We start from the raw sequence: 14,933 nt of genomic DNA on the forward strand, positions 1-14,933 counted from the left end.
GAAAAAAAAAACGAAAGAAAAATAGGATAAGCAAAAACTTCAAATATAAACTCAAATACGACAAGTACCAGCGTGTATGTTCTTAATAGATACATGGTTTCATAATGTCTTGCAAATCACAAAATTTCATCATATTACGATAAGCCAGTAAATATGAGCGTTATGTACCTCATTCTCAATCATTTAACGACGAACTATACACGCAAAATAATTTTAATTGGGATGTATATATATATATATGGGATATTTTTCTAGTAAAGAAAAATCGATTAATTAATATTGACTAATCAGAAATTGGTAAAATCTGGGGAAAAAAAAAATCAATATTACGACGTTAGCTATTCGGAAAAGACTAAAACACAAATTTGTCCTACATAAACACACACACACACACACACACACACACACACACACACACACATATATATATATATATATATATATATATATATATATATATATATATATATATATATGAGGAAATATGAGGAATAGTAGCGGGAAAGTTCACTTGCGTTTCGGATTACAAATTGATTACATCAACAGAAATTATAAAGCAAACTAAGACCATGTTACCTATCCCTGGAGAACTTCTGCGATTACACAGAGAAATACGCCATAATATGGACTAGACACATTTCTGTATACACATACACAAAGGAGATTTGGTGCCATTTTATATCAATGAATATAATTCTAGCTAGCTACTCAAAAAATAAAAACAGTGATTGTTCAGAAAAATATGAAACGTGTCAATTGACTAGATTTTAATTCATTAAAATATAATCAAAAAAAGGTTAACGAATAGGGTTTGTATTCCGTGGGTTTTGACAACAGATGATTTCCGTTCGTTTCGTTCTCCTAGCAACAACCCATCACTAGATATATGTACCCTTTCCTTGTCACTCAGACCTACATATATATCTGATAGATTCGATCAAAATATAAATAAACTCATTAATTTTGCTTGTGCCAAAATAATAAAAATCAAGATTGCGATCGTCAAATGAAAATAACTCTTATAGGTAAAACGTGCTCAATTGTAAATATATTCATTTTACAGATAAACTAGAAAAAAGTAATCGATAATATACAGATACGTAATGTATACAATATACACTCATATATATCGAATGCTTTATGGGGTTCGGTGGAACAAGCTTTTCAACTGTTTATATTGCATAAATCGTTCGTTTCCTGTATCTTATTTCCCTACGTGTAATGTGTATAAATCGGTTTACAAAGAGCGGACGAAATAAAAATAGACGAAAAAGATATATAGTTTAATTATACAGAAAAGAAACAAAATGCTTTCATATCTGGCAACAAGATTCATCAAATCAGAAAATAAATACAAAGCTTCGACACCACAATCTAAGAAAAGAAAAAAATTCCTTGTTCTAACATTTAGTCGGTGCATGAAAAGGGATCCGCACAACACGGGAACATGTGTGTACGACATTTCGAGGAAGATGAAGAGAGAGAGGGAATAGAGTGGATTATATATACCCCCATTTCTATTTTCTTTCTTTCAGTCCCTTATAAGATGTACTTACCCGAGCTGGCCAGTGAGGATACCCTTTCATTTTGGCAAATATCTTGTCGCCCGGCTTAAAGTCCATCTTCGACGACATTCTTTCGGAAAATACTTATAAAATTTCAACTGAGAAGAAATCAAGTGATATATATATATATATGTTGTGTCAGGTCACCGAACACCAAGTGAAAACGACAACAAGGGGGAGATTTTTCAATGCGCCGCCGTCGTCGTTGCTGACGAATGTTTAATGGTAGTTGTAAGTTCAATACACTAACTGCTACTGCTATTCCGGTGAAGAATATATATATTTATGTGTGTGTGTTTATAATTACATATACATGTATATACTTATATATATATATGTATATATGTGCGTGTGTATGTGTGTGTGTGTATATATGTATTTTTATGGCGTCCGACGATCGACAACCAGCAACAAAACACAAAATTCCCGGCGATTTGTAGTTTGCCTTAAAACATTTAGCAATCAAGCAAGTCACCGGGAGTCATTTATCTTTTCCTAGACATAGTAATTGACAATACGACGCGTGTTTCTTTTTCCGGCGAGCAGGATCTTATTGCGTCGAATCAGACCACATTGTTTGCGGCCATTTTTTTTTCTCCTTTGATGAGAGTTAAATCTCGTTAAATAACGGGCGGGTTTGTTTCCACACTACGATATTTTAACAGAACAGCGGAACAAAAGAGTAGAGGTATATATAATTCTGTTAACTATTAGAATAATGGAATAGCGACCTACATGAACTGATTCGTCATAAAAATACGAGTAGGGAGGAAGAGAATATGAGTAAGAGAGACGAGAGAGGGGTAGTGGAAACTCAGTTTCTCCCTCCTTCCGCTCCTCTTTCAAGTTTGGCAATTATCTGTTCTAGAATAATCGAATCAACATATAGCGGGATATTGAGATAAATACCTAACGTCGTAGAGTGGAGGGAAAAAAGGCAAGGTGGAGCAGATTCACTTTCGTCGATTGGCAGATTTGTGCATTCTTAATTTTTTTTTCTTGTTAAATCAGAAAATTAATTCATATTTCATCGAAACATGTAATGGTTTTGATATCTTCAAATAATTAGTCATACAGACCTTATGAGGTTTATGTTATATGTACGTGAATGCTTCTTTGAGAAATATAAATTGATAGCACGTGTATGGAGGATGTATTGATATATACATACAGCTGAATCCAGGGAAAAAAGTCACAGGAAAACTTCAATAAATTGCTCATTTTTGCTTGTTTTCTTTATTTGTTTCATTGTTTTGTTTAAGATACTGAATAAAATTTTTCTTTCACGTTACGTGTAATGCCATTAGGTAAATTGTGTACAAGTATTTTCAGTTCATAAGCCACTTAAATTATTTGTTTGTGCTATTATTGATGGTATTTAAATGAAATCTAACATTTTTCCCTGTCCGAAATTGACTCTATTTTGTGTGACTTACAGATGGATAAACAATTTACAGAAGGGAATTTGGTTGATGAATTCAAATGGAAGATTGCTGTCTTATTCTAAATATTTTCCTATGATTTCTTATTGCCTCATTTTATAAAAATAATAATAATAATATAAATTAATGCAGCATAAGAAATTGTTCAACTACAAAGTGGTATCTGGATGGTTCTTAAACTGTTCGAGCCGGATCCTCCAGTAAGTTTCGGTTCCCGGTTGAAGCCATTTCGTTTATTTCATGCTGCTGACAACTTGTACAAAGGGCATGAACATCACAACGCGGAGTTCCTCTCCCCAATATGTCTAAAACCCTTTTGCTTATATTTTGCAGCAGTTGTAGATTCAATCATAGTTCTGTGACATTCACTTGACACAGCTAGTTTTGTAAGATATAGTTGATACAATCGACCCACGATCGTTATTGACAGCTAGCGACTTCACTTGATACTTTATTCTAGTATTTATTTAAGGGATAAATTGCAAACAGACAGGCAACATTTGAGCTCTGAAAAGCGAAAAACTGAACTTCAGAAACTCTTAAGTCGTTTATTAGACAGGCTATTTAGAGACTGCCATTACGGCGTACAAGTGGAAAGATTGGAGAACAGAAAATGGATCTATATTTGCTTTAAATGAAAGCAATCGATTGAAAGCAAGACCTTATAGAGGAAAATATCTATATCATTTAGTTCGAAAATAATATTAGTTTGCTAACTAAGAACACAGGTAAATCAATTCTACTAAACTTATTTTATCGACGCCGGGAAATAAAAAGCATAGTTGCCCCTTGGGGGGCTTTGTACCAGTAGAGACGAAAAACCTAAATGCTAGAATAATATTCAATGTACAACATTTTGTCAACTCACCACCTCCCTTCAATTAATGAGCATTCTTATTAAAGAACAATTTTATTTTATTTATTTATTAGGAAATGGGTATCACCGACCGAATGGAAGTGGTATGTATACAACCGGTACTTTAATTGTATTGACTCCTGTAGGATGAAAGACAAAGTCGACCTCGATGGGAATTTGAAGTCGGTATCACAATGTATGAAACTAAATGCATTAATAATCCAACCCTCTATTGTTCGGTCATATCCTAGTTTTCTTTTTAAGTGAAAGAAAACGAGAAATTGAAACATTCATGTCTTTGCCAAGAGAATGGGTAGTGAAAGTGAAATGAAAATCCTTTTTCTGAAATTGAAAACAGACGGTATGTCTCTTTCAGATAGTTTACCGATTGTTCTATGGCACCCGCCTTGACACTCAGCACATCGAGCCAACAAGGGGGGCCCTCTTATATGCAATGATACAACCCGCTAGAAATAGCAGCCAAGTCGGATCTTTCTCAAATAAATTCTATCAAAAAAAAAAAAAAAAAAAACATTGGACAGTTTATTCCGAGATATGTAAAAAAAAATTAAAAAAGACGGTATGGTCATGGCTGGAACGCCTTTGAGGGTAATTCTGCATAACTAGGGGTTGACTTGGTGGTGTGTATGCGTGATGGGTGCTAAACAACAAACGCTTAGGAAATGGTTATTTATGTACAGTATACTACTTTCAACAACAACAAAAAATTATCTTCCACCTAATCAAAAGAAATCAATGTTTTCGTTCTTTTATTATTATTACTTTATTCGCCTAAATATTTGCAATCTCCCCACCACCACCAGTAGACATATGCATGATAAGGCATCGAGCACATGTACTCAAGGCGTCAGTGAAAGAGACAGAGAGTGTGAGAATGAGAGAGGGAGGGAGGGAGGGAGTCGTATTTATTTTTCTGTTGACGCTTCTTTTGTTATTCCGGCTTTCTTTCTATCCTTCCTTCCTTCGGTCTAAAATGCCGCTCGATCGCCGAGTTATTATAACAACAGCACAGCGTCAGCAGCAAATGTGGGGTTGGTGTGTGACGGTGGTCGGTGATTAAAATATGGAACCATTTACCCATTACTTTACACCGACACCGTTGTGATTATCGGTAAAACGACAGCTAAAAGATCTGTTCGCTGTCAACAGACGATTGGGTCTCATGACTATTATATAGCTCCACTGTAGGTGTTCGCTTTCAGTTTATTTCTCATTGCTTCGTTCTTTCTCTCCTCCCCCCCTCTTTCTTTCTGCATCCTTCTATCTCTCTATCTCTGCTTGTTTCTCATTCATATCGCATGTATTTGTATGTATGCATGTGTTACACTATGTACATGAATATGAATATATATTTACTCATAGACATAACAATATGTTTATATGCACGCACACACACACACACACACACACACATACAAATACATATATATAGATATATAAATATATATCTATCTATCTATATATATATATATATATATATATATATATATATATATAGATATATAGATATATAGATATATAAATCTCTCTCTCTCTCTCTCTCTCTATATATATATATATATGCATATGTATATATATGAGAGACCAAAAGTGTACGTACAGAATTTGAACACACCGGGCAGTTGTCCGGAGTCCTCATGGGTCTACGGACCCAATATTGATCTATGTATGCAATCAATAAATACTGTATCGCCCAGTGCATTTATTTTCCCGGGAGTCTACAATGCTGCTAAGACGGCCCTGCAATATTACACACACACACACACAATTTGCTTTTCTATGCGTTTATGTACTCAGGCATCTGTTTCAATATCCATTATATATGTATTGGTGTCATATTGCAATATATATATGCATGTATGTGTGTGCATATATATATATATATATATATATATATATATATATATATATATAATACAAATAATAAATGAGTATATATATATATATATATTGAATACACGCAAACACGTACTGAGTGCATGTGTGTACTCGTCCATGTATACTTTTAAACATCCTTTCTAGATAGATATGAAAGGTAAAATAAGTAAACAATGTTGTTTACGTCTCCCCGCCATCGTACCCAATGGACGTATTGCTAGGTATATCTAAAAAATTTAGCAAAAACACAACAAATGGAAAATTCGTGGCTAATTCCTATATATATATATTTACTCATAGACATAACAATATGTTTATATGCACGCACACACACACACACAAATACATATATATATATATATATATATATATATATATATATATATATATATATATATATATATATGTAGATATGTACATATATGTATGTATATATGCATATATATATATATATATATATATATATATATATATATATATATATATATATATATATATGCATATATACATACATATATGTACATACCTACATATATATGTGTATACTTTATTTAAAAGCAGCAGAAAAAAAACATATATGTATATATGCATATATGGATACAGGATATCAAAGAAACGTAGACAAAATGAGAAACGAGAGCATAAAAAACAAAAAAACATAGAAAACGAACTTTTTTCGAACAACAACATATATATATATATATATATATATATATATAGGCATATATATATATATATATATATATATATATATATATATATATATATATATATATATATATATATATATATATATATATATATATATATATATATATATATATATATATATATGTGTGTGTGTGGGTGTGTGCAGATGAGGGCAGCTGCATCAAACTCTCTCATGCACCAAATGTCAATTCCTGAAGTAAAATTCGTGAAGTAAAATTGTGTAGCAACACCAAATGACGGTGCCCCAGCATGGCCACAGCTCATGAGCTGAAACTAGATAAAATGAAACAATAAAATGAAATGAAATGAAAATGAAATATACATATATATATATATGTATCTATCTATCTATCTATCTATCTATATATATATATATATATATATATATATATATATATATATATATGTGTGTGTGATCCATATACATATAAACACATTCACATCTCTCTCTCTATACACACACACACACACACACACACACACACACATACACGCTACATTCATAGCGAGTGTGGAATTAAGTATGTAATATCTAAGTATTATGGAGAACAGTCACGATTTGATTTGTAATTGGGTTCCTATGTAACACACATTTGTATGTACACAACTGTGTACATATGTGTGGAGAGTGTGATGTATTATGATCAGCTCTTAACTGATGCATGAGTACATAGATATAACTGAGCTATAGATGTTTATCAAACGATATAATGTGTCGCGTTTGAAATCGGATAATCTGATATAGTGCTTAGCCCATGTTTCGTAAAATTACATGACCTCTACTAATACATAGCTTGTCAGATGTAGATATCTTTAGTGCACTCTACAAACGAAAAACACCAACACACACTCTCTCTTATATGTGTGTATATATATATATTCACACTAGCGTAGGTAGGGGCGGCACTTTTGGGTATGCTGTAGCCAATATGTGATTTTTTGTGGGATCCAGGGGCAGCCTCGGGCGGTACACACGCTAGCTACGCTGGAGTACACACACACACACACACACATTTCAAACTTAAAGAAAGAGCACTCCGAAGGAGGGTTAATAATAACAGCAATGATGATGATATTGATGATAGTAACAAGAACAATAATAACGAATTAAAATAGATATTGCACTGTCGTCACTCCAAATTTAGCGATCCGCGAAAGACGGTAACACGAAACTCGGAGTAATAGCAACCTCTGCATCAATCGGTATTGTACATATCGCCATATTAATTGGTGTGTGTATGTGTGCGTGCGCGCATGTGTGCGTGCGTGCGTATGTGTGTAAAGGACAACTTTCGAACGTGTTAGAGTCACGTCTATGTTCGAGTTTAATTTCTTTTATTGGGGATTTTTCATGTTATCTATATTACCATTTTGCATGTTTAATTTTGACGCATTTCAAGACCTTGACTACCTCATCGTCAGAATGAACAGATAATGGTAATCATATCTTAGTTCACACGCTTTGCCGTTGATCACAACATGGAATTATCAGCGCCGGATTTAAAACTGTTCAAAGCGAAGATTCTGGTAGATATCCTAATTTGTGTTGCGTAAGGTGAATATATGAGTTGATTTTTAAAAAAAATTTGGTTTGTATTTCGCTATTTTTTCTCTTTCTCCCTCTCCCCATCTCTCTCTCTCTCTCTATTTATTTTTTAAAATCTAGTTTCAGCTCACTAGCTGTGGCCATGTATATATATATAACGGAGAAAAAAGACAAGAAAAAACAACAACGCGAGGACGTGGTACATGCAAAGTATTAATAAGACGCCCGGGAAAGGAAAGAAGGGGTGTTTTACGTTTCGAGCAAAGCTCTTCTTCAGAAACAGGAGACAGAGGAAAGTCCAAAAGAAAAAGAAGAAGGAAGACAGAGGAAAACATCGCCAACAATCCAATATGTGTGTGTGTGTATAGGTGCAGGAGTGGCTTTGTGGTAACAAGCTTGCTTCCCAACCACATGGTTCCGGGTTTAGTCCCACTGCGTGGCACCTTGGGGAATTGTTTTCTATTATAGCCTCGAGTCGACCAAAGCCTTGTGAGCAGATTTGGTAGACGGAAACTGAAAGAAGCCCGTCGTAGATATATATATATATATATATATATATATATATATATATATATATATATATATATATATATATATATATATATATATATATATATGTGTGTGTGTGTATACATATGTATGCATGTGTTTGTTGCGCGCGGGCGTGTGCTTCTAGCCACCTCTGCCAAGTTTTCTGTGGTTAAGAAGGAAAGCTATTCTTTCCTTTCAATCTCACCCTACATTTCTCTTTTTATTCATTCTATAATCAATTTATCTCGCTACTTGTTATCTGACACTTTCAACAATGCCAAGGTTGCAGTGTTGCGAATATGTTGTTTTAGTTGGTTTTTATTCAATGAAGAAATTTAAGATCAACATTGCAAACTAATGAAATACACTTGATGAATTACACATACTTACTATAATCGGCCATCTGTATTTTCATATTTTACCTATTTACATCTGATGATCTGGATACAGCAGCACACCACATGGTACCTATATATTGAAGGCATGACTGATCTTGATTACTGGGACCTCCTTAAAGCGTTGAAGCTCTACTCTCTCCAGCGCCGCCGCAAGCGGTACATCATTTGTACGATGTGGAAAATATACAGCCAGCATTGCCCAAACGACCTGAACATTAGTTTCAAGGTTCATCCAAGTCTGGGACAACGAGCCATACGTCCCCTGCCCAATTCAGGATCACAACATATAGGTACATTGCGGCATAATTTCTTTTCCTCAACAGGCCCTGCCCTGTTTGACATTGTCCCGAAACTGATAAAAGAGGAAAAGGATCCTATCAGCTTTAAACGGAGTCAAGACAGATTTCTTCAAGGAATACCAGACAAGCCACCCATACCTGGATACAACTCACTCACTATTTGAATGGACGATAAACAAAACTTGGCTGTAAAAAGGATTTAGATAATCCTCTCAGGTGGTGCTATTAAGTTAGACATGGCCTGGACCAATCTTTGGTCGAAACATATCTAAGTTTTATATATATATATATATATATATATATATATATATGCACTCTGTCGGTTAGGACAACGAAGTTTCCAGTTGATCCAGTGAAACGGAACAGCCTGCTCGTGAAATTAACGTGCAAATGGCTGAGCATTCCACAGACATGTGTACCCTTAACGTAGTTCTCGGGGAGATTCAGTGAGACACAAGATGTGACAAGGCTGGCTCTTTGAAACCCAGGTACACATCATTTTTGCCAGCTGAGTGGACTGGAGCAACGTGAAATAAAAGTGTTTTGCTCAAGAACACAATACGCCGGCGGGAATCGAACTCATGACCTTACGATCATGAATTGAATACCCTAACCACTAAGCCACGCGCCTTCACTACGTGGAACCTAGTTACAGTTAAATAGACAGCAGTGAGCTTTCTGTGCTTCTACATTGAGCCTCCAATTGTTGCTTTTTAACCCCTGATCAAGACAGATGCAGTAGATCTAACCCTAACCCTAGGGTTAGGGTTAGGGTTAAAGCAAATTTAAAATGAAAAAAACAAATAAAACGAAGGTATGGAGATTAAATACGCTTTACATCGCTTAATCAGCCAAAGGAGTAAATGTAAACAACTGAATACTTGTCAGTGATTGGTTGAAATTATCGAAATAAGACAATTTTTTACATGAAATAAATTCGAATACAAAAATATTTTTCTGTTCTATAACACAAAATAGATAAGTATACGAAGTTTGAAAGTCTTTCCGTACCAAAAACACTACGTAAAACATTAATGAAAAATGTGACCCCCGTTTTAAAATAGATCCCAAAAAGCAAATATTGTCGATAGTACGAACAACAAAACATCGACAGAGTTTGATGCGACTGTAACAGCAGTCAGTGCAGTTAGTTAGTGCTGGTATTGCTGAGGTCGTTCGTCATTGTTTAGCTGCTGTCAGCTTGGGTCAGCAGCTGCCCACATCCGTTCGCCATCTGTCTGCCGTCTCGTTTCTACTGTTTCTCAATGCTCTCTGGTTAAGTAGTTAAGGTGTGCCGCAATTTTTACTAATGTTTAGACTGAGAGAGAAAGGATTGAAAAGATGGAATTGTTGCTGGAGTGAGTTCTTGGTGTACTTGTTGTACCAGATCAATAGAAGTTTGAAGGAAGAGAGAGTGGATCTGGTTTGCATATATCATTCTTACTATAGTAATATATATCTTGCAATTTCTTCAGTAAACTAAGACACCTGTACCAACACCATCACGCTTTCTTTGTAAGTCCAGGAGCGGTAGGAAAAGAGGCAACCGGATCACGTAGAGAATGTTAGTGGAAGTCTTCAGCTTTGACTCTGTACACAGGTGGATATAGGATGATGGTCGTTTTCCAAAGACTTATATTACGGACAGCCTGGAGCCTTGTCTTACTGAGTCCTCATTCGTTGAAGCGTTCGAGAGTCACACACGCGCGCACACACACACACACAGAGTTTTACTTGCTCTGCTGTTACTATTACTACATTGGTCTTTGATAAATTAGGGAATTTGATACTGCTTCCTTCCGTTATGTTTCCTGTCGCAATGTAAACTCATCTGAGATTTCAAATAGTAGAATTTTCCAGATGTGTCTTAAAGGCATACAACCTCATCCAACCTCTTAAGCCTCGTTAAGTATATAGGTAATCTTGCTCAATAGGTTCGTTAGCTAAATATCCTTGACTCCTGGTACAAGATGAAAGCTATGTAAGATATTGAAAATAACGGAAGGGAAACAAAACAGCTTAACACGTCACGAATAAATACATTTCAAATAGCAACAGTACCTATGTTCACAAGCACTTAAAATCATTGTGAAGAACCCAACTAAAGTGATATGGTGCTACATTGAAATATCTTGTCGTAGTCGCAACTGTTTTTGATTTGTTTTTAGATGTAAGTTGTATTGTAGATATATTTGACTGTTTTATTTACAACCAAGAAATACTGTAATATCTACTGGACACGTTAGCCCCAGATCAGACTTAATGCAAGAGACCTCTCATCAAAGGTATTCCATATTGGCACTGGTTATATCGCCAATATGACCAAGGAAGCCATTCAAACGCATGGCTGGGAAGTGCTGCCACACTTATGTACACCGTTAATAGGTGAGTAACTGCGACTTTCGTCCTAGATAAAAAGTATCTTATAGATGTACTGTGTTTGAGAACAATATATATATCGGGAGGAGACGAAAATCGTCCTGGAAGCGAAAAGCGAGAACACCAGCAACATGCCAAAGCGAGATTTGCGGCCTCTAATATAGGAAGCTGTGAGATATGTAAAAACTGCATTAAAATGGAGTATACGTAAAATGTCTCGTACGAATTTGATAGCCTTGTATCTGTAATCTCTAAAATCATCATATTCTGTTAGCTTTGATATTATACCTTCCACCCATTCTCTCCATGGCTTTCCCTCCCTCTCTCCTCTTCTTTATATTTCTCTCCTCTCACACACCTATTCATTTAGCTATCTAAAATATTCTTTTCTACTCAATGCACAAGGCCCGAAATTTTGGGGGACGGGGCCAGTCGATTAGATCGACCATAGTACGCAACTAGTACTTAATTTATCGACCCCGAAAGGATGAAAGGCAAAATCGACCTCGGCGGAATTTGAATTCAGAACGTAAAAACAGACGAAATACCTATTTCTGTATTGCCCACAAGAGGCTAAACATAGAGGGGACAAACAAGGACAGACAAACGGATTAAGTCGATTACATCGACCCAGTGCGTAACTGGTACTTAATTTATCGACCCCGAAAGGATGAAAGGCAAAGTCGACCTCGGCGGAATTTGAACTCGGAACGTAACGGCAGACGAAATACCGCTAAGCATTTTGCCCGGCGTGCTAACGATTCTGCCAGCTCGCCGCCTTATCTCTCTAAAATATTGACAAATGTCACATAAGTTCGTGCATTTGTTTATCTTGTTTATTGTTTAGTTCCATTTCAGTATTGATCAAGAAAACTTATAATCAAGGGTGTTTCAGCCGTGGCCATATTTTTCGTTCAGACAGTTATCTAGAATTTCACACTTTTAAGACAGTTAAGTGTAATTTGAGGGAATTTGAGCTAATATTTCCAGAAGGTTGAGCGACCGAATGGAGTAAGCATGGGCAACCTTTCTCGAGAAGCAGGCCGCATGAGACATAGCTAATCATCAGGCGGGCCGCACTACTAAAACACTCGTGGTAATTTTTCATTTGGCGTACCATTCAGAAAGTCTCGCGAGCCGCAGGTTGCCCATGACTGGCATAGAAGCTTACTTGGAGAATCGGCCAGTATATGATTGTAGTTGTTTAGTTCCCCCAAATCACCTCTGATCAATCAAATGCATGATCAAAGGTGTTCCAGCCCCTAACATTCCTTCTTTTTAGATATGTAGGACTACATTATCTAATGTGCACTTTCCTTGTTTAAGACGGTAGAGTGTAATTTGAGGGAGATTTGGATGTTATTTTTAACAAGTCGAACATCCGCGTAGAAGTGCCGTCACTAAATCAGAAAGGAGAGTAGATTCGGTTAGTGTTTCTTCAGCGTTTATTTATTTGATGTTTTATATGTAGGTAATAGAGACGTGGGAGTAGTTATACAACAGCACGTGGTGAGTTGTCGAGTACGTAACTTACATAATCTCCGTGCGAAGCTTTATATATAGTTTCATAATGCATTAACAAGTCGTTCATGTATGAATTAAAAAGGAAGGGAAGGAGAACAGATCCTTAAGGTACAGCGGGAGTTTTCAGATTCAAGATATTGTATAGTAGACAGTCTTGGCGGCTTGATAAATGGTTGGCTGGCTAGCATTGTGTATTGTTTCTTAAGGAAGTGTTAAGAAGTATTTTCTTTATAAGCTGATACGACAAATTAATTCAAATACCTTATTGACGTCGACATTAGTTAGAATTGTGCGTGTATGGTCTTGCTTTGAATTTTTTTCTTTGGTGAAGTTACAATGTAATTTTCGTGTATTGTTTGTGAGTAGTGTGTTGGTGAAGTAGCTTAATCTAACTAGGAAATAAAATTGTGTTGTGATATCAGAGATGAGTCGAACTTGAATTTCATAGAGTGGAAATAAGAAGCTGAGAGGTCTATATTAAACTGCTTTAGAAAATGATCCACAAGTTCTGTTTCTATTGTATGTGATGTTTGCATATTACGGTTGAAGTGGTTCTTGGTTTTTGTTAGGTTGACTATTTCAGTTGTGTAATATTGGTTATTAAGGGGATTTTTTTTGGGGGGGGGGGGAGCTATTTCTAGTAAATTGAGCGGTCACAAAAAGGACAGTGTTTTGGCCTCGTCAGAGGTAAAATAATTTCTAGTCCTGCAGGAAACTCAACTTTTGTAATGTAATTATACGTCTTGAAATACATGTGTGTCTGGTACAAAAGGTATTTGTAAAATCATGATTGATAGATAACAAGAAGTCTACTGTTAAAGCAGAGTAGTTCAGTTTTCGAGGTTGCTCATATAAAACTTACAAAATGTAAGGTTAAGTGGGGAACATTTGCCACTTCATCAGATCGTTCGTTTAATGTTCTGAAATTGCTTTCACCTTCATCTCCTAGTTGTAGAACATCGCTGGACTTCTTTCTTAAGTGTATAGCTTTGAAATGACTGTTGGTTAGGTCCGTAACTCTATTGTGTCGTTGGAATACCATTGAAGGCTTTGCCGTTATGTTGAAATGCAAAAGAAAAATTTCTGGACTAGAATTCTCTGAAATGGTCTCCCATTGCATTCTCCATAGGGAAGACTTGTTCTAGTGAACTCAGCACCGGAACTAACTGATTCTCTGTAATTCATTCCCAAACCACAATCACCCCTAGTGCTTGTGCTCTAGAGAAATTTGATTTCTCAACTGTTTAGCAGACATACGATGAATCTTTCACTGGATATTGTAGTTCTTCTGTTAGCCAGGCCAACAAGTGCTTTTTTAATCCTATATTGCTGCATACAACAGAGAATTGCACCACCTACTGCACCTATATAGAGCTGGGTAAATCCAGTCGTTAGCTATTAAAAATTAAATGTTTGCGAAACGCCGGTAACAAGAGAAAACTACAAGGTAGGAAAGTTGATGATAATGGAAGCGTTGAGAAAGTATTAAAATAGTGTTTAAATTTGCTAAGGTGCTATCTATGAGATCATATTTTCTACGTTAAAGACATTCTGAAGACCATTAAATAAACTTATCTATTTAATAAAGATAAACCTTCACCACTCTGTTGGCAACGCAGTTGCTAGATGGTTTGCTGGATAATTCTTTTCATGCAATTTGTGTTTGCTATCCTATCTCATAAAATTTTATTCGGCAATTAAGCAGTGTTATTGATGTTCGTAAGTATAAACGTTGTATATTTCGTTATTCAAGCTTCAGAATATATTATTATTATCATTATTA

At 35.5% G+C, this 14,933-nt stretch overlaps 2 protein-coding genes across 2 annotated transcripts in view; one reads left to right on the plus strand and one right to left on the minus strand.

Annotated features, from left to right (window-relative positions):
• The window catches only part of LOC106873296 (uncharacterized), a 61,847-nt gene extending 59,680 nt beyond the window's left edge, over positions 1-2,167 (minus strand). The window contains exon 1 of the mRNA XM_052974302.2: positions 1,557-2,167. Coding sequence (XP_052830262.1) covers positions 1,557-1,634 — 78 coding nt within the window. The 5' untranslated portion in view covers positions 1,635-2,167. The remainder of the gene's footprint in view (positions 1-1,556) is intronic.
• Positions 2,131-14,933, plus strand: part of LOC106873301 (eukaryotic translation initiation factor 2D) — a 46,935-nt gene continuing 34,132 nt past the window's right edge. Inside the window, exons 1-2 of the mRNA XM_014920613.3 lie at positions 2,131-2,253; positions 3,938-3,967. The gene's annotated coding sequence lies outside the window, so the exon portion shown is untranslated. The remainder of the gene's footprint in view (positions 2,254-3,937; positions 3,968-14,933) is intronic.

This window comes from Octopus bimaculoides, chromosome 18 (assembly GCF_046866305.1).
Source record: "Octopus bimaculoides isolate indiv1 chromosome 18, ASM4686630v1, whole genome shotgun sequence".
NCBI lineage: Eukaryota > Metazoa > Mollusca > Cephalopoda > Octopoda > Octopodidae > Octopus > Octopus bimaculoides.